Source organism: Oncorhynchus mykiss, chromosome 24 (assembly GCF_057628025.1).
Source record: "Oncorhynchus mykiss isolate SJ-2025 chromosome 24, ASM5762802v1, whole genome shotgun sequence".
Classification (NCBI taxonomy): Eukaryota; Metazoa; Chordata; class Actinopteri; order Salmoniformes; family Salmonidae; genus Oncorhynchus; species Oncorhynchus mykiss.
Window position 1 is genome coordinate 7261072 of NC_143045.1, and position 21144 is coordinate 7282215.

The 21144-nt window shown below is 46.5% G+C and overlaps 1 protein-coding gene across 7 annotated transcripts in view; it reads right to left on the reverse strand.

Moving 5' to 3' along the window:
- LOC110503306 (spectrin beta chain, non-erythrocytic 4) overlaps window positions 1–21144 on the reverse strand; it is a 71397-nt gene that overhangs the window by 31662 nt on the left and 18591 nt on the right. For all 7 annotated transcript variants that reach the window (XR_016491303.1, XM_090218161.1, XM_036961363.2 and 4 more), the window contains exons 9-18: window positions 13255–13442; window positions 11769–11886; window positions 11399–11557; window positions 10798–11100; window positions 10396–10546; window positions 9022–9892; window positions 8656–8793; window positions 6156–6912; window positions 4010–4212; window positions 1569–1659 (exon numbers count right to left, since the gene is read on the reverse strand). Coding sequence is in view for 6 of the 7 variants with exons in the window: in XM_090218161.1 (XP_090074287.1) it covers window positions 1569–1659; window positions 4010–4212; window positions 6156–6912; window positions 8656–8793; window positions 9022–9892; window positions 10396–10546; window positions 10798–11100; window positions 11399–11557; window positions 11769–11886; window positions 13255–13442 (2979 nt within the window). In the remaining variant the exon portion in view is untranslated. The remainder of the gene's footprint in view (window positions 1–1568; window positions 1660–4009; window positions 4213–6155; window positions 6913–8655; window positions 8794–9021; window positions 9893–10395; window positions 10547–10797; window positions 11101–11398; window positions 11558–11768; window positions 11887–13254; window positions 13443–21144) is intronic.

Consider the following 21144-nt stretch of genomic DNA (forward strand, 5'->3'; position numbering starts at 1 on the left):
AACCTTTCACCCCTGGATGCTGCCCTCCTGACCAGAGGAACTCAGTGGGGATCACAGGCAGAAAGCACCCCTGGGACTCCAAATGAATTGGGCCCATGTGCAGACTGGGAGGCAGCAGCTTGTGGAAGTATAGGAATGGTGCTCATCAAATGGACTCCAGTGGTAACACTGCTATTAGAGATGATGAGCCTCTGCCTCCAGTCCACAGTCAGGTCAATGTGATGTCCCTACATGGGGGTCATCACCAGGGTGACCAGGCCTCCCCCTCATGGCTCCATCTTACCATCTCACTCAAAGAACAGGACAGATAGAGCTAAAAAGGGCCATCTCATATCTATAGGGAAACGATTCCCTTTAAAGTGTATAATGCACTACGTTTTTTGGGACGCTGCCAATAGACAAGTGAACTAGGAAAGTCTAGAATTCTGCTGGAATTGTGGTTCAGAATGGAGCAGGGTAACAACCAGCTGCTGGACGTGCATCAACCCTTTCTTCCCAAGCCAGTACAGCTGTATAGAAAGCGTAAAAGTTAAGAACACACTACCGACTTGGTTCTGCACGTTCGTACAAACTGTCGCAGTGTGTATCCCTCTCATACAGTAGGCCACACACAGGCAGGGAAGCCTTCTCACACAGATACACTGCCCTTTCCCCTGAACAAACGATGAAGGGAGGTGGTGGTGAATTATTCGATGCAAGGCAGGCAGAGAGAAAGTTGCAGAAACGGAATAAAGCTCCGGGTTAGTTAGGGTAGCTCTGGGGCACACTATAATACCCTTTCATTTAAAACATTTTATCAAACTAAGCAAGTCAGTTAAGAACAAATTCTTATTTTACTACCCCGGCCAAACCCTAACGACGCTGGGCCAATCGTGTGCCGTCCTATGGGATTCCAAATCACGGCCGCTTGCAATACAGCCTGGAATCGAACCAGGGTCTGCAGCGACTCTTCACCACTCGGGAACCCCTGATACAGCTGATGCGTCCAGGTTGGGCACTGGACACTGAATATGGCTGTCCTGACTCACAGACACACAGCTTCAACATGGCAGTCAAAGTCATGTCGCAGCAAAGCATCCTCTTCCTTTGCAACCAAATTACAACCGTATGACAAGTATCTATCAACTAGGTCAGCCTCTCTCAACGGGTTTGCCAGAAGTGGACTGTCCCGTCAGAAAGATCCAGCAACATCCAATCACGTCGGAACTTCAGATGAGTCAAGTTCGTCTGTCACTCACATCCCCAAGTTAAGCATTTAACACAGCAGCCGGCTGGCTCAAATCCTTCAACTTACATTGAAACAAATTAACAATTTTGTCACCCCTGATATAAAGATTGAGGAAGGACAAGAACCCACCCAGCTAAGCAGAGTTTCAGTTTATATCACTGAAGGATCCCGCAATATGATATTCATCTGGAGGTTTAAGCCTGACCCCATGTGGTCCCAGGCAGAGACATGTACAGTACAGTATAGCTCTGTACCCCAGCCATTTCATGAACCCATACAACCTCCCATTGGTTATTGATATGCCAGTGTTGGTCATGACACTATTTGTGTTTTGTCCTACCTCGTGGCAGTCCTGTAGTAACCTCTGGAGCCCCCACTGGCCGTTGAGCCTCTCCAGCCACTGTTGGGCCAATTCCCGGTTCTGGTTGCCTCTGTGGAGGAGAGAAACATAAAGCCATTCATTCACACACTGCTCGATTCATCCACACACTTCATCAATCACTCTACTGGTATCTGCAACTGTAAGTCTATGATGTCGATGGCTTTGGTGCAGCACACCGAGCAACAATGAACAACAGTCCATTGTAAAGGCATGAGTCGCCCCCAACGGTCTCATCTAAATATCTCCCTAACATGTGGTCGCCCCATGCTATTGTTGGGGTGGAGAGCTGAATACGGGGTAACTAGGCCCCTCCTTGCCTCACCCATCAGTATGAATGTCATGCTCTGCTGTTAAAGAAAGTATCAACGAGGGGAGTTTCTTTTCGGTTGCTTATGCTTTGTCTCCTCTGTGTACCGTTGTGTTTATGAAGCCCACCTGCTCCTAAGACCACTTCGTTATCACTACAGTATAACTAACTCATATTTGAACAGCATTTTAATATTTCAATACCCATAGTGCATTCATATAATGTACCAGTCAAAAGTTTGGACACACCCACTCATTCAAGGGTTTTTCTTTATTTTCACTATGTTCTACATTGTAGAATAATAGTGAAGACATCAAAACTATGAAACTATGAATCATGTAGTAACCAACAAGTGTTAAACAAATCAAAATATGTTTTCTAATTTAGATTCTTCAAAGTAGACACCCTTTGCCTTGATGACAGCTTTGCACACTCTTGGTATTCTCTCAACCAGCTTCATCGGGAATGCTTTCCCAAAAGTCTTGAAGGAGTTCCTGCATATGCTGAGCACTTGTTGCTTTTCCTTCCCTCTGCGGTCCAACTCATCCCAAACCATCTCAATTGGGTTGAGGTTGGGTGATTGTGGAGGACAGGTCATCTGATGCAGCAATTCATCACTCTCCTTGGTCAAATAGCCCTTACACAACCTTGAGGTGTGTTTTGGGTCATTGTCCTGTTGAAATCAAATTATAGTCCCACTAAGCGCAAAGCAGGTGGGATGGCGTATCGCTGCAGAATGCTGTGGTAACCATGCTGGTTAAGTGTGCCTTGAATTCTAAATAAATCACTGACAGTGTCACTAGCAAAGCACCCCTACACCATCACACCTCCTCCTCCATGCTTCACAGTGGGAACCACACATGCGGAGATCATTCATTCACCTACTCTGCGTCTTACAACGGCACGGCGGTTGGAACCAAAAATCTCACATTTGGACTCATCAGACCAAAGGACAGATTTCCACCGGTCTAATGTCCATTGCTCGTGTTTCTTGGCCCAAGCAAGTCTCTTCTTATTATTGGTGTCCTTTTGTAGTGGTTTCTTTGCAGCAATTCAACCATGAAGGCCTAATTCACACAGTCTCCTCTGAACAATTGATGTTGAGATGTGTCTGTTACTGAACAGTTGATGTTGAGATGTGTCTGTTACTTGAACTCTGTGAAGCATTTATTTGGGCTGCAATTTCTGAGGCTGGTAACTAATGAACAGAGGTAACTCTGGGTCTTCCTTTCCTGTGGCGGTCCTCATGAGAGCCAGTTTCATCATAGAGCTTGATGGTTTTTGCGACTGCACCTGAAGAAACTTTAAAAGTTCTTGAAATGTTCTGTATTGACTGACCTTCATGTATTAAAGTAGTGATGGACTGTTTCTCTTTTCTTATTTGAGCTGTCCTTGCCATAATATGGACTTTTACCAAATAGTGCTATCTTCTGTATACCAACCCTACCTTGTCACAACAAAACTGATTGGCTCAGTTAAGAAGGAACGTAATAAGGAAAGAAATTCCACAAATTAACTTTTAACAAGGCACACCTGTTAATTGAAAGGCACATTTCAGGTGACTACCTCATGAAGCTGGTTGATAGAATAGCGTGCAAAGCTGTCATCGAGGCAAAGGGTGGCTACTTTGAAGAATCTAAAATCTAAAAAATATTTTGATTTGATAAACACTTTTTTGGTTGCTACATGATTCCATATGTGTTATGTCATAGTTTTGACGTCTTCACTATTATGCTACAATGTAGAAAATTGTCAAAAAAAAAGAAAAACCCTGGAAAGAGTAGGTGAGTCCAAACTTTCGACTGGTACTGCATGGTACTGTGCCTCTGCTAAGTGACAAGTGATACCTCTACCTTTACCTCATGCGTTTCAGACTTTACCATAGCGCCCTCCCCTGTATAAATAAGGACAGGTCAATATTCAGCCATGCTGCTATATGGATCGGCCTACGCTCACATTTCATTTTCATTCCTCCATTTTCATTCCGCCGTGCTCTTCTATGTATAGTCAAAGATGTTTAAGAAAGATTGTACATGGCTTTGACATACAATAGCATGGTCAGACAAGAACAGTCCTATATGTCGCCACCCACCTGTTGGCGAGGGTGTCCACACGCTCCCTGATACGGTCCGAGTAGATGTTGCTCTGGCTAATGAGGCTCTCTCCGGCCTCGATGACAGCCTTGATGCGATGCAGGTTGAGCTCCATGGTGGTGGTGAAGTCCTTGTGCTTCTTGATGGCAGCCTCCACCGTCTCCACCGTGGCGGGGAGCTCAACGTGGGCCAAGGCTGACTCCTGGTAGGGGGGCGGGGAGAATGGACAAGAGAGTAGAGGGAATATAAGTAAAACTGAGAGAGAAAATGGGAATATTACTGTAGTAAGCTCTTATGTGGTATGTAGGGGGAAACCTTGCTCACAGACATGGGTATCATCTCATGGCATTTTATCAGTAACTACATTAGCATGTTTAGTACATGCAAAAGGTGCAGATTCTATTTAGGCTGAATGACAAATAAACTGATCTCTAAGGACTATAACGAGGTCAGGTTTCAGTCATTATTGGCAAGGAACCCTACAATGTTTTACTGATCAATGAATGGCATGAGAATAGCAACCCTCTCAGGCTCTATTTCAGACCACAAAGCTCTGCCCGAGATGTCTGAGTTGTGAATGCTGAATTGTTGTGTTCAACACAATGACAGGTAAAGCAAAGCGATAGTGTAAGGACATTCCTACATGTATGGTAGACAGGTTGAGATAAACATGGGCGAAAGACCAAAAAAACGAGTCCGCGGCACCTTGTTTGACAACTATTCAAAAATAAATCCGTTGGCCTGTAGTTCGGTGACTGTGGGGTCTAAAGGGAGAACTGGATCTGTGGTAAAGGTCTGTAACCAAACCAGAAGAGACTTGCTCCGACACACGGACAGAGAAGTCAGGGGAAATGCGTGCCTTTTGACATTTCAACTGGAATCTTCTGCATGTAAAGACCCTGCAATGGAGTGCACTGTATAAAGTATGCATATATTCCAGCCTGCAGAGCACAGCCTATAGATTATACTGTACATAGTCGCACACATGACATAAAGGAAGAGATACTGTGATACTAAATGCAAAACAATGTCATTTTTTTACATTTTAACATGATCAATTATACTGTATAAACACCCACATACAGACACTCAAGCCTGTGACCCCTAATAGGCACAGTGAAGACCAAATTGCCAAAGCTTTGCCTCCCTCACAATAGTGTGCAAGAAGATAGCTACTAGTTTTGCTGCAGGCCTGCAATGTTGCGGGTTTACGACTGGTCGTTGGTTGTGCTGTCATATCCAATATCACATCTTGCTGGGATTTCCTGCTATGGAGCCACCTATGAATTCCACATCTAGGCTAGGGATCACAGGCACACTGTATACTGTGCTGTGTGTAACTATAAAAATATCCCTCTGATTATTTCCACAATGCCCTTTCCACACCCTTTTCGATTCCAGGTATAACACTTTTTGGTTCCAGTTAGAACTCTGTTGTGTTCCATGTAGAACCCTCTGTGTAAAGGGTTCTACATGGAACTCAAAAGGGAGCTACTTGGAACAAAAAACAATGATTCAAAGGGTTCTCCTATGGGGACAGCCGAAGAACCCATTTAGGTTCTAGATAGCACCTTGTTTTCTAAGATTGCATTCCTGGGGTTTTCCCTGCCAGCATTACATCTATAGAACACTGGCCACTCACTGTAATAGCACTGATCCTCACTGCAATAGCACTGATCCTCACTGCAATAGCACTGATCCTCACTGCAATAGCACTGATCCTCACTGCAATAGCACTGATCCTCACTGCAATAGCACTGACCCTCACTGCAATAGCACTGACCCTCACTGCAATAGCACTGACCCTCACTGCAATAGCACTGACCCTCACTGCAATAGCACTGAGCCTCACTGCAATAGCACTGACCCTCACTGTAATAGCACTGACCCTCACTGTAATAGCACTGACCCTCACTGCAATAGCACTGCGCTTCCACAGCATCCAAATCTAGTACAGTCAGAAGTCATATTGTACTGTCTTTAGCAATTCATGTTTAATAAGAATTACTGACTAATAACACAGATTAGCTGAAGATGATTTGGGATGAATTGACTCAGCACATAACATACAGTATGTAGGCCTAACTACTAGATATTGCTGATAGATATATTGGTGTTGGGATGTCTAACAAGAGGATAACTGACCTGGTTGTTGAGGAAGGCCTCGGCCTGCTTGACGTCCCTCAGGAAGAGGTGGAAGATGTGCGCCTGCACCAGCACCTCCCTCCGGCTCTCCCACATCTCCAGCAGCTTGTTCCAGCCCACATCCAGCTTCTGGAGCCACTGCTGCAGCGCTGCGTATGGCAGCGGAGCCTCCTCGGCCTCCAGCAGCTCGTTGACCGCCTGCAGCCGCTCGTAGTCCTCTTCGTACCTCCCGATCTCCTCCTTCAGCGCCGCGTGGCGGTTGATCAGCCTCTCGGCCTCCTCCAGCGCGTTGGGCAGCTCGTCGCTAGCTGCCGCTGTCTGTGTGTGCACCAGCCACGTCAGGAAGGAGTCCAGGTCCTGGATGAACTGCTGCAGCCGCCCCGCCACCATCAGAGAGTCCTCGCAGCCCTGCAGCGTGCGCTTCAGCTCCTCCCACTCCACACTGATGCCCTCGAAGTGCTCCAGGACCTCCATGGCCTTGGCCGGGTGCGAGATGGCCAGCTCCTCTGCCTCCTGCTGCAGGTGAAGCAGCTTGGGCTCCAGCACGGCCAGGGCCCCCTCCATGGTGGAGAGTCGGCGCTGCAGGGCCAGCATCCCGCCCAGGTCACTGCCCACGTACTGAGTGGCGTCGATGGCCTTGCGCTTCTCCTGGATCTGAGACTTGATCTCAGCACACTCCAGCAGGTAGTTCTGGAGACGGAGGACAGAGTCCAGGTGATCCTTTTTCTGCTCCACCATCTCCACGATCCGGTTCCATCTAGAGGGGACAGACAGGGGGCACAGGGGTGGGGAGGTCAGACAGGGGCACATGGGTGGGGAGGGGGAGGGGAAAGACAAGGCCACAGGGGTGGGGAGGGGGACGTAACAGACAGGGGCACAGTGGTGGGGAGTGGGCAAACAGGGGCCCAGGGGTGTGGGGTTAATAGGAAGGGGCACAGTGGTAGGAAGGGGGGGGGGGCAGACAGGGGCGCAGGGGTGGGGAGGGGGACGTAACAGACAGGGGCACAGTGGTGGGGAGTGGGCAGACAGGGGCCCAGGGGTGTGGGGTTAATAGGAAGGGGCACAGTGGTAGGGAGAGGGGGGGGACAGACAGGGGCGCAGGGGTGGGGAAGGGGGCTGGGTCAGTCTGCATCTGTTTTAAGCTTTTAATTCACATATAATTCAGTCAGTATACTAAAACATACACTAAGTACTAACTATTGTTACAATTGTCACAATTCATGTTTGAAAAATATATAGACTATTAAAATATATATTATTTTCACTTACCAACAGAGCCCAAGAGGATGGAATCAATAGTGCAATTGATCGAATGCATTAATGAGGGACATTGGTTTCGTTTGTTAGTTGTCATTTGCATCTCAAAGGGTTTTGTCTTGACACAGGCTGTGTCTAGCTTGTTTCCACGCCAATTAATATGGTCTTCATGCAAAAGAACAGGCATGAATTATACTCCTTCAGCGAAGCATATCCAACATGACGTCATGCCAAAACCCCCGAGCCAGAGGCTTCAAAGGGTAGCAATAATATATAGGACCATTGACCAGATATAGTCAAAACATGAAGCAAACCTGAACAAGAGAGGACAAAGTCTACCGAAACTATGTCATAGAGATGTACAATATCCATGAATGCTATACTTAGTCACAACTAAAACCATAACAGTTTGAGACTGAGGGAGAATATAGTAAAGCCAAAGAGAACACATTTTGGGCATGTTGGTCTTGCACCCGGTGTGGTAGGCAGTCGACACAGATGGTCACCCTGAGATAGGCTCTGTATGCCAAGGTCAGGAGGAACTGGGCCACTGGAGCATTTCACCAAAACCATCATCCACTACCCTGGCTCTGGATCTGTCTGTCTGTGTCACCATGGTGTCACTAGGGTCTCTGGTCCCCTTCCAGTTCTATCAGCAGGGAGCATGTGATCATCGTGGCTCCTGTTGCTCCCAATCTGTACCCCCCCCCCTCCCCCCTTTCCTTATTTGGCAGGAAATTAGCAATGAGGTAACTGGAACACTTTGGGGGGAAAAAAATCATAAATGCACTATGCACCATGTGTTGTACATAGATTGACAGATGTGTTTCTATGGCTGTGTTTACACAGGCTTCCCAATTCTGATCTTTTAATTTATTTTTATTAATTGGTCTTTTGACAAATCAGTTCAGCTATTTTCAGAATTGGGCTGCCAGTATAAACGCAGCCTATGTAGTGTTTAGTTTTGTAATAAATGACCTGTGTTGATGAATCTCTATCCAACTAAACATAATTCCCATGTTATTTCGCAATGCAGATAAGTCCCATTTTCATCCCATATTGTCTTCTTGTGGAATAGACCTGGGGTGCATTGATTGCTGCAGACCATAGCAAACTGTAACAAAACATTCTTGTTGGTAAAGTTCAGATTAGTCCTTCCCCGTTTTGACCTTTTGCTTCTGTTTGGTTCCTAGTGAAATACACCCCAGAGTTGGTCAGTCAGAGAACAGTGGGCTGGTGTTACCTGCTGTTGAGGTGGTCCTGACAGCCTCTGACCTCTGTCGAGCTGGGGTGACCACTGTCCAGGAGCTGCTGCACTATCTGGTTCACGTCCAGGATCCTTCCCATTAGGCTGTTCATCTCCTGGTCCAGGCTCTCAAACCTACAGAGAGTGTGACATGAGAGGAGGGAGAATGTGTGTTTTAAACGCAATAGAGCCATCAGTTAGATATGACTGATTACGACATTGCTATGACAGTGTTATGTCGCCCTTATGAGGGGAGGGTTCGAGCAACGGATTCCCGAAAAACGCATGACTAACTTTAGAACTAAAAGCATGACTTAAATATAACATTCTGCCTATGATGTCCACCCCAGACGGGAGCTGTACCTGTGGGCTATGACCTCTACGTCCTCCAGCCTCTCTGGAACCTCCATCTTGTTGAGCCACTGCTCCTTCTCGTCGATCCACACCTCGCAGGCGTTGACCTCGCTGAACATGAGGTAGACGGCCAGCGCGTCGTGCAGCCACTGCTGCCTCAGGACGGCCACCTCGGCCACCTCGGTGTACAGCTGCTCCGCCTCGCCCATCCTCGACTGCACCTCGTCCAGCTCCCGGTAATGCAGTGGCAGCGCCACCATGTGTTTGCGCAGAGTTACCACGTGCATCCGGTGCTTGTCCACGGCCTCGCACACACCCCGGTGCTTCTTGAGCAGTGACTGGGTGGAGTACTCATCGTGGCCAAAGTCCTCGCTGGAAACCAGGCGGTAGGCGTCCTGCAGCCAGGCCAGCAGGTCGTCCGTCTCTGTGCTGAACTGGAAGAAATGGAGTGCCTCCTGCAGGTGGCCCAGTCTCTGCGCCGCCTGGTCCTCCAGCCTCTTCCACTCCCCTTTCACCTCCATGATGCGCTCCTGGATGCCCCCCGTGCCGAAACTCTTCTCCATCAGGATCTGCTTGCCCTTCTTCATGGTCTGTTGGAGGAGGGAGCGGTGGGCCAGCAGCTCCCCAGCCAGGGTCTTGTGTTTCTGGAGCAGCCGCAGCACGCTGCTCAGGTCCTTGCCGCAGGTCTGGGTGGCCAGGATGGAGCTCTTCTCGCGGATCCAGGCCTCGGACTCCTCCACCTCCTGGAAGAAGGCCCAGAGGTGCTGAGACTCCTCCAGCTCCGAGTGCCGCTTGGCCGCCAGCTGCTTGAGCTCCTCCAGGCAGGTGCTGACATGGTTGACCCGGTTGCAGATCACCTGGGGGTCACAGGGCTGGTAGCCTGGGAAGGAGAGAGAATAGGGGACAGGGGACAGCACTCAATATATATGTCTGTATTAAAGGTGTATATGGGGGACTGTATTTAAACACAATGAAATTTGCATGTAAACAAAAACCCTATTACTGATATAAAACGAGCATAAGGTTTTCCAAATAACTGTAATATCCACAAAATTGAAATAACCTTCACTTTTGTATTGTAAATGGTTCTTCAGAAAATATGTTGTGGAAAGTCATGATTGCCCTCTTGTGGATCTCTCTGGAAGTGCCACGACCAACTTCACCACTCAATGTACAGTAAACTATACTCCTACACACTCTTAATACAAAACATTTGTTTTTCTTAAAATTTTTCCAGGACCAAGGGAGACATAACAGCCCAGTCAGTGTTTCTAATCCTATCAAATCCAAATATTTCATCCCTCAAAATCACCTCGTTGTTATCAAAGCACATTCCACTTCTCACTAAAGCTGATCTGTGAACATAGTCATCTGACGTCTTACCTTCGATGGTGGTGAATTTGAGAGCGGCTGAGTTAAGGGTCTGCACCCTCTCTGCCTGCGCTGTGATGTCAGCTTCCTGGAGGCTGTGTTTCTGCAGCAGGTCATCCACCTCCAGCAGATGCTTGCCGAAGTCTTTGGACAGGAGCTGGACCTGTGGTGAGAGGGACCTTGGTCACCTTTCTGACACTCAGCACTGCTTCCCCTGACCATGTAGCCTGTACTAAAACTTAAAAAGTCAACGTCTCAAGGATTTCTCACTGTTTTTTCATGTACTGCATCTCCACATTATCATTTCATTTGCACACAAATGTCAACCCACAGTCTATGCTGTTGAGTCGACACAACTTGGAGACAGTATAGTGTTCATGTAACGTAAAATGCAAGACAAAATACTTGTCTCACCTGCATGTCCTCCATCCAGTCGATCATATAGACCATGTCCTGGAAGGTCTTCTGCAGAGCCAGGTTCTTCTCCAACCGGGCCTTCCTCCCCACCACCAGCTCCTTCAGCAGGCTCCACTGGCCCAGGATGTTCTCCTTGCGGGCCGAGATGCGCCGGATGTCATAGTAGCCCTCCGTCTCCATCTCCCCAGCCAGCTCCACCACCACCCCGATGCGCTCCTCGTACGACGAGATGTCTGCCTCAATGGCCTCGTGCTTCTTCATGGCGGCCTCCACCGCTGGCAGGTCGTAGCCAAAGTTATCCTGGTGGGACGGGACATTCAGTCAGGCAGAGGATCACTTAACTACAGGCAGGTGATTGTGGAAGGGTTTACTCAGTCGGGGCAATGCAGTCATATGAAAATAAATCTTAATATACCATTGCCCATTTAAACGTCATTCATGTTATACAATACTTGGCCATTGTTCTTAAAATACATTTTAAAGACATTTCATTCTCAATCTACAGCTACATTATAAGACTATTGCTTTAAGACTGTTAGGATATGGTCCCTGTCTGATATGTTAGAGACATTAGTCACTGTGGCCCTGTGGTCCCTACCTGAGACACGAGGCGCTGGTTCTCGTTGAGCCACGCCTGTCTCATGGTGGTCTTGTGGTCAAACCGCTGGGCCAGCAGCTCCAGCTTCTCCTGGCGAATCAGCTCCTGACGTAGGGCCACACCTCTCTCGTGCTCCGCCTTCTCCAGCCTCTCCCACGCCTAGCCAAATGAAAAACAGAGGAAAATGTACCCATAATGCAGCATGGTGACAAACATAAAGAGTAGTAATTTGCACTGATTTGCTACATTTAAAAAAAAACTGATACTGATAAAGAAGGGTTTTATATTTGCCAAGACATGTCCAGCTATTGCATTATCTGTTCAGGCATTTGAGACACTCCTTATTCCCACGTATACCAGTATTCATTACCTTGTTGATATCAGAGATGAGTTTCCCTTCATGAGGCACGTATGGTTTCTGGTTGTTAGCTCTGAGCTTGCTTTGGATAGTAAAGAGGAGCACTTCCAGGTTCCCCTTCTCCTGGAACCTAGCACAAGACAGAAAGTGTGTTTCACAAATACCCTGATACACAGTACTTTGCACAAGGTGGGATCCGTTTGAAATGTAAAATCACAAGTGTCATATCCTAGATCCTGTACCTTAAAATAACCCTCAGCTCAAAAATGGATAAAAGACATGCATTTGTTCTTATTATTACATTACTAGGGTTGTGACAGTCATGGAATTTTGGATGACGGTTATTGGTCAGCCAAATGACCGCGGTCACCATTATAATCGCTTGAATAGCAAAAATTCTCTCCTTTCCTCCTGTCCTGACTGCATGTGCTGCTGCAGGGAGGTGCCGTTGCCTAGGCAACCATAGACTTGTTTGCAATACAACACCTTGCTTGTTTCAGCAAGGAGCAGCAAAGTTACATCACGTTGTAAAGAGTCCACGTTACCGCGGAAACGCAAAACAACTGCACGAATGCCCGGCCGCCCCGTCTTCGGTCAGCTGTTTGTTCCCCACAAAAATACGGTTTATGGCGGTTATTTTCTTTTCATGACGGTCTTCATCCATAGTCGTCGGTTACACAATCATACAGTCATTGTGCCAGCCCTGTAAGTTACCCGACTCATCAATATATTCTCTGTGACATTGTCGGCAGACTTGACCTTCACCGCAAAGGCATTCATCATTACACGTGGCCTAGCTCCACACACTGTATAATTGTAACCTAATTCTAAATAATAAGTGGTCATCACTGAGCAGATTTCAGAGTCACATGATGACCACCTCTTGGCCATCGAGGGCTGCCAGGGCAACTAGGCTGGGTGAGAAGCCAAGGTAAGGCCTCAGAGATACTAGTCACCAGAGGAGATGTCTATCCTCTAGCCATAGAGTGAAAGGGTCTGGAGACACATTTGGGTGTCAAATCACTTAGATCCAGTCCCTTTTGGTCAAATAGGTCATGAGTCACATGGCACGGCTAACTGGGTACTTAGTTACGCCAGACATGCCAGCTTGGGGCCTCATGCTGCGTCTCATGCTAGTACTACTGTGCCCACACCCATCAATGTGTAGGTTTAAGTTGAATACTCCAACAGTTATGGTATTTACCACACATCAAATGGGAATCAGACAAATCAAAAGCATCTGTCTGGAGGCATTCTCTGAGAAAATAACATACTATATAACATAAGCTATAAGAACTATAAAAGGATGCAACTATTGACTCAACCTAAATCCTGTCCTAAAACCAAAGCAACCAAAAATGATTTTGTGATAATTTGTATAAAACAAACGTTTTAAGTTTAAAACCCTCTGGTGAATGAATAGGACCACTATAGATTGAAAAAGAATTGATGCAATATAATTAATACTTGTATGTGTCATTGCACAGTGTTGACTTACTTGATGGGCTTCTCGATGGTGCAGTAGGTGGTGAAAGCTTGAAGCTGTTGCTGGACACCCGTTAAGGAGTTGGCAAACTTCTGGTTGCTGATGATGCCTATGGTCTTCTCGATCCACTCCAGGAGCTCCGAGGCCAGAGCCTCATATCGATCGATCATCTTCTGACCCTCAATGGCATTGTCCAACACCTGTATAAAACGTAAACATTTAGCATCGATGGATATTACATAGGAGTGACTTAATTCATAACTTTTTTTATTAGCATTTGATGTCTTAGCATTGATATTTGACTTGCAGACTTGTTTTCGATTTGCTGTGCGTTTTGTTGCCAACCTGTTTTGCTACCTGACAAATTTACAGTTTTTACTTTTTAATTACCGTTTATATTTTTGTTTTTTCCTCCTCAACTTTTTCACTCCGGACGCTTTATCTGGACACGATTCGTCAGGACCTCCAACAGCCGAAGCTAAGTAGTAACATTAACATGATGCCTTCTAATTGCAGTCGCTGTGCTACAAGCCCAGCCTCAGACGCAATCGCTAGGCAAGGGTAATTTCAGTGTAGGAAAGGATGAAACAGCGTCTGTGCCACCAGTAAGTACAGATAGTAGTATAAATCCCCTGGCACAGTCCCCGCAGCCGGACAACTTTCTCACGGTTTCTGGAAGGAAATGCTGTAGGAACGCTCAACCGGTGTCGCTCATTCAGCCGACAGAAACTTTCAACCGGTTTTCCCCATTAAGCAGCGGGTCGGAGTCAGAGGCCGAGTCTTCTCTGGTCTCTACTCCTCCCGTTATGGGGTCTGAGACGCCGAAGCTTCCCACCATTAGCTCTGACAAATTGAAAACTCTAGTCATTGGCGACTCCATTACCCGCAGTATTAGACTTAAAACGAATCATCCAGCGATCATACACTGTTTACCGGGGGGCAGGGCTACCGACGTTAAGGCTAATCTGAAGATGGTGCTGGCTAAAGCTAAAACTGGCGAGTATAGAGAGTATAGAGATATTGTTATCCACGTCGGCACCAACGATGTTAGGATGAAACAGTCAGAGATCACCAAGCGCAACATAGCTTCTGCGTGTAAATCAGCTAGAAAGATGTGTCGGCATCGAGTAATTGTCTCTGGCCCCTTCCCAGTTAGGGGGGGTGATGAGCTCTACAGCAGAGTCTCACAACTCAATCGCTGGTTGAAAACTGTTTTCTGCCCCTCCCAAAAGATAGAATTTGTAGATAATTGGCCCTCTTTCTGGGACTCACCCACAAACAGGACCAAGCCTGACCTGCTGAGGAGTGACGGACTCCATCTTAGCTGGAGGGGTGCTCTCATTTTATCTACCAACATAGACAGGGCTCTAACTCCTCTAGCTCCACAATGAAATAGGGTGCAGGCCAGGCAGCAGGCTGTTAGCCAGCCTGCCAGCATAGTGGAGTCTGCCACTAGCACAGTCAGTGTAGTCAGCTCAGCTATCACCATTGAGACCGTGTGTGTGCCTCGACCTGAGTTGGGCAAAACTAAACATGGCGGTGTTCGCCTTAGCAATCTCACTAGGATAAAGACCACCTCCATTCCTGTCATTATTGAAAGAGATCATGATACCTCACATCTCAAAATAGGGCTACTTAATGTTAGATCCCTTACTTCAAAGGAAATTATAGTCAATGAACTAATCACTGATCATAATCTTGATGTGATTGGCCTGACTGAAACATGGCTTAAGCCTGATGAATTTACTGTGTTAAATGAGGCCTCACCTCCTGCCTACACTAGTGACCATATCCCCCGTGCATCCCGCAAAGGCGGAGGTGTTGCTAACATTTACGATTGCAAATTTCAATTTACACAAAAAAAAAAGGCGTTTTCGTCTTTTGAGCTTCTAGTCATGAAATCTATGCAGCCTACTCAATCACTTTTTATAGCAACTGTTTACAGGCCTCCTGGGCCATATACAGCGTTCCTCACTGAGTTCCCTGAATTCCTATCGGACCTTGTAGTCATAGCGGATAATATTCTAATCTTTGGTGACTTTAATATTCACATGGAAAAGTCCACAGACCCACTCCAAAAGGCTGTCGGAGCCATCATCGACTCAGTGGGTTTTGTCCAACATGTCTCTGGACCAACTCACTGTCACAGTCATATGCTGGACCTAGTTTTGTCCCATGGAATAAATGTTGTGGATCTTAATGTTTTTCCTCATAATCCTGGACTATCGGACCACCATTTTATTACGTTTGCAATTGCAACAAATAATCTGCTCAGACCCCAACCAAGGATCATCAAAAGTCGTGCTATAAATTCACAGACAACACAAAGATTCCTTGATGTCCTTCCAGATTCCCTCTGTCTACCCAAGGACAGCAGAGGACAAAAATCAGTTAACCACCTAACTGAGGAACTCAATTTAACCTTGCGCAATACCCTAGATGCAGTTGCACCCCTAAAAACTAAAAACATTTCTCATAAGAAACTAGCTCCCTGGTACACAGAAAATACCCGAGCTCTGAAGCAAGCTTCCAGAAAATTGGAACGGAAATGGCGCCACACCAAACTGGAAGTCTTCCGACTAGCTTGGAAAGACAGTACTGTGCAGTACCGAAGAGCCCTTACTGCTGCTCGATCATCCTATTTTTCTAACTTAATTGAGGAAAATAAGAACAATCTGAAATTCCTTTTTGATACTGTCGCAAAGCTAACTAAAAAGCAGCATTCCCCAAGAGAGGATGACTTTCACTTTAGCAGTGATAAATTCATGAACTTCTTTGAGGAAAATATTATGATTATTAGAAAGCAAATTACGGACTCCTCCTTAAATCTGCGTATTCCTTCAAAGCTCAGTTGTCCTGAGTCTGCACAACTCTGCCAGGACCTAGGATCAAGAGAGACGCTCAAGTGTTTTAGTACTAGATCTCTTGACACAATGATGAAAATAATCATGGCCTCTAAACCTTCAAGCTGCATACTGGACCCTATTCCAACTAAACTACTGAAAGAGCTGCTTCCTGTGCTTAACCCTCCTATGTTGAACATAATAAACGGCTCTCTATCCACCGGATGTGTACCAAACTCACTAAAAGTGGCAGTAATAAAGCCTCTCTTGAAAAAGCCAAACCTTGACCCAGAAAATATAAAAAACTATATCGGCCTATATCGAATCTTCCATTCCTCTCAATTTTAGAAAAGGCTGTTGCGCAACAACTCACTGCCTTCCTGAAGACAAACAATGTATACGAAATGCTTCAGTCTGGTTTTAGACCCCATCATAGCACTGAGACGGCACTTGTGAAGGTGGTAAATGACATTTTAATGGCATCGGACCGAGGCTCTGCATCTGTCCTCGTGCTCCTAGACCTTAGTGCTGCTTTTGATACCATCGAAACCCAAATTGGTCTACACGGACAAGTTCTGGCCTGGTTTAGATCTTATCTGTCGGAAAGATATCAATTTGTCTCTGTGAATGGTTTGTCCTCTGACAAATCAACTGTAAATTTCGGTGTTCCTCCAGGTTCCGTTTTAGGACCACTATTGTTTTCACTATATATTTTACCTTTTGGGGATGTTATTCGAAAACATAATGTTAACTTTCACTGCTATGCGGATGACACACAGCTGTACATTTCAATTAAACATGGTGAAGCCCCAAAATTGCCCTTGCTAGAAGAATGTGTTTCAGACTAAAGGAAGTGGATGGCTGCAAACTTTCTACTTTTAAACTCGGACAAAACAGAGATGCTTGTTCTAGGTCCCAAGAAACAAAGAGATCTTCTGTTGAATCTGACAATTAATCTTAATGGTTGTACAGTCGTCTCAAATAAAACTGTGAAGGACCTCTGCGTTACTCTGGACCCTGATCTCTCTTTTGAAGAACATATCAAGACCATTTCAAGGACAGCTTTTTTCCATCTACGTAACATTGCAAAAATCAGAAACTTTCTGTCCAAAAATGATGCAGAAAAATTAATCCATGCTTTTGTTACTTCTAGGTTAGACTACTGCAATGCTCTACTTTCCGGCTACCCGGATAAAGCACTAAATAAACTTCAGTTAGTGCTAAATACGGCTGCTAGAATCCTGACTAGAACCAAAAAATGTGATCATATTACTCCAGTGCTAGCCTCTCTACACTGGCTTCCTGTCAAAGCAAGGGCTGATTTCAAGGTTTTACTGCTAACCTACAAAGCATTACATGGGCTTGCTCCTACCTATCTCTCTGATTTGGTCCTGCCGTACATACCTACGCGTACGCTACGGTCCCAAGACGCAGGCCTCCTAATTGTCCCTAGAATTTCTAAGCAAACAGCTGGAGGCAGGGCTTTCTCCTATAGAGCTCAATTTTTATGGAACGGTCTGCCTACCCATGTCAGAGACGCAGACTCGGTCTCAACCTTTAAGTCTCTACTGAAGACTCATCTCTTCAGTGGGTCATATGATTGAGTGTAGTCTGGCCCAGGAGTGGGAGGGTGAACGGAAAGGCTCTGGAGCAACGAACCGCCCTTGCTGTCTCTGCCTGGCTGGTTCCCCTCTTTCCACTGGGATTCTCTGCCTCTAACCCTATTACAGGGGCTGAGTCACTGGCTTACTGGGGCTCTCTCATGCCGTCCCTGTAGGGGGTGCGTCACCTGAGTGGGTTGATTCACTGATGTGGTCATCCTGTCTGGGTTGGCGCGCGCCCCCCCCCCCCCCCCCCCCTTTGGTTGTGCCGTGGCGGAGGTCTTTGTGGGCTATACTCAGCCTTGTCTCAGGATGGTAAGTTGGTGGTTGAAGATATCCCTCTAGTGGTGTGGGGGCTGTGCTTTGGCAAAGTGGGTGGGGTTATATCCTTCCTGTTTGGCCCTGTCCGGGGGTGTCCTCAGATGGGGCCACAGTGTCTCCTGACCCCTCCTGTCTCAGCCTCCAGTATTTATGCTGCAGTAGTTTATGTGTCGGGGGGCTAGGGTCTGTTTGTTATATCTGGAGTACTTCTCCTGTCCTATTCGGTGTCCTGTGTGAATCTAAGTGTGCGTTCTCTAATTCTCTCCTTCTCTCTTTCTCTCTCTCTCGGAGGACCTGAGCCCTAGGACCATGCCCCAGGAATACCTGACATGATGACTCCTTGCTGTCCCCAGTCCACCTGACTGTGCTGCTGCTCCAGTTTCAACTGTTCTGCCTTATTATTATTCGACCATGCTGGTCATTTATGAACATTTGAACATCTTGACCATGTTCTGTTATAATCTCCACCCGGCACAGCCAGAAGAGGACTGGCCACCCCACATAGCCTGGTTCCTCTCTAGGTTTCTTCCTAGGTTTTGGCCTTTCTAGGGAGTTTTTCCTAGCCACCGTGCTTCTACACCTGCATTGCTTGCTGTTTGGGGTTTTAGGCTGGGTTTCTGTACAGCACTTTGAGATATCAGCTGATGTACGAAGGGCTATATAAATAAATTTGATTTGATTTGATATCGGCTCAGACACTAGAGGTATGTGGCAGGGTATACAGTCAATCACGGACAACAAAAGGAAAACCAGCACTATCACAGACCACGATGTCTTGCTCCCAGACAAACTAAACGACTTCTTTGCTCGCTTTGAGGACAATACAGTACCACTGACACGGACCGCTAACAAAACCTGCGGGCTCTCCTTCACTGCAGCCAACGTGAGTAAAACATTCAAACGTGTTAACCCTCCCAAGGCTGCCGGCCCAGAAGGCATCCTTAGCCGCGTCCTCAGAGCATGCGCAGACCAGCTGGCTTGTGTGTTTACGGACATGTTCAATCATTCCTTATCCCAGTCTGCTGTTCCCACATGCTTTAAGACGGCCACCATTGTTCCTGTTCCCAAGAAAGCGAAGGTAACTGAGCTAAATGACTATCGCCCCATAGCACTCACTTATGTCATCATGAAGTGCTTTGAGAGACTAGTCAAAGACCATATCACCTCCACCCTACCTGACACCCTAGACCCACTCCAATTTGCTTACCGCCCCAATAGGTCCACAGACGACGCAATCACACTGCACACTGCCCTAACCCATGGACAAGAGGAATACCTATGTAAGAATGCTGTTCATCGACTACAGCTCAGCATTAAACACCATAGTACCCTCCAAACTCGTCATTAAGCTAGAGACCCTGGGTCTCGACCCCGCTCTGTGCAACTGGGTCCTGGACTTCCTGATGGGCCGCCCCCAGGTGGTGAGGGTAGGTAACAACATCTCCACCCTGCTGATCTTCAACACTGGGGCTCCACAAGGTTGCGTTCTCAGCCCTCTCCTGTACTCCTTGTTCACCAATGACTGCGTGGCCATGCACGCCTCCAACTCAATCATCAAGTTTGCAGACAACTCTACAGTGGTAGGCTTGATTACCAACAACAACGAGACGGCCTACAGGGAGGAGGTGAGGGCCCTCAGTGTGTGGTGTCAGGAAAATAACCTCACACTCAATGTCAACAAAACAAAGGAGGTGATCGTGGACTTCAGGAAACACATCGACGGGACAGTAGTGGAGAAGGTGGAAAGGACAGACTGAAATGGTCCTCCCACACAGACAGCGTGGTGAAGAAGGCGCAGCAGCGCCTCTTCAACCTCAGGAGGCTGGAGAAATTCGGCTTGTCACCAAAAACAAACAAACTTTTCCAGATGCACAATTGAGAGCATCCTGTCGAGCTGTATCACCGCCTGGTACGGCAACTGCTCCGCCCTCAACCGTAAGGTTCTCCAGAGGGTAGTGAGGTCTGCACAACGCATCACTGGGGGCAAACTACCTGCCCTCCTGGACACCTACACCACCCGATGTCACAGGAAGGCCAAAAGGATCATCAAGGACAACAACCACCTAAGCCACTGCCTGTTCACCCTGCTATCATCCAGAAGGCGAGGTCAGTACAGGTGCATCAAAGCGGGGACCGAGAGACTGAAAAACAGCTCCTATCTCAAGGCCATCAGACAGCCATCACTAACATTGAGTGGCTGCTGCCAACATACTGACTCATCTCTAGCCACTTTAATAATGAAAAAATGTATGTAATAAATGTATCACTAGCCACTTTAAACAATGCCACTTTATATAATGTTTATATACCCTACATTACTCATCTCATATATGTATATACTGTACTCTATACCATCTACTGCATCTTGCCTATGCCGTTCGGCCATCGCTCCTTCATATATCTTATCATTCCTTTACACTTGTGTGTATAAGGTAGTTGTTGTGAAAATGTTAGGTTAGATTACTTGTTAGATATTACTGCATGGTCGGAACTAGAACCACAAGCATCTCACTACACTCACATTAACATCTGCTATCCATGTGTATGTGACTAATAAAATTTGATTTGATTTATACCCGTGTGTGCAAAACATACACCACCGTTCAAAAGTTTGGGGTCACTTAGAAATGTCCTTATTTTTTAAAGAAAACAACAAAGAAATTGTCCATTAAAATAACATCTAATAGCTGGAAACAGCTGATTTTTGATGGAATATCTACATAGGCGTACAGAGGTCCATTATCAGCAACCATCACCCCTGTGTTCCAGTTGCACGTTGTATTAGCTAATCCAAGTTTATCATTTTAAAAGGTTGTTGTGCTGATTACAGAAGCAATAAAACTGTCCTTCTTTAGACTAGTTGAGTATCTGGAGCATCAGCATTTGTGGGTCCGATTACAGGCTCAAAATGGCTAGAAACAAATAACTTTCTTCTGAAACGCGTCAGTCTATTCTTGTTCTGAGAAATGAAGGCTATTCCATGGGAAAAATTGCCAAGAAACCGAAGAGCTCGTACAAAGCGGTGTACTACTTCCTTCACAGAACAGCGCAAACTGGCTTTAACCAGAATAGAAAGAGAAGTAGGAGGCCCCGGTGCACAACTGAGCAAGAGGACAAATACATTAGAGTGTCGAGTT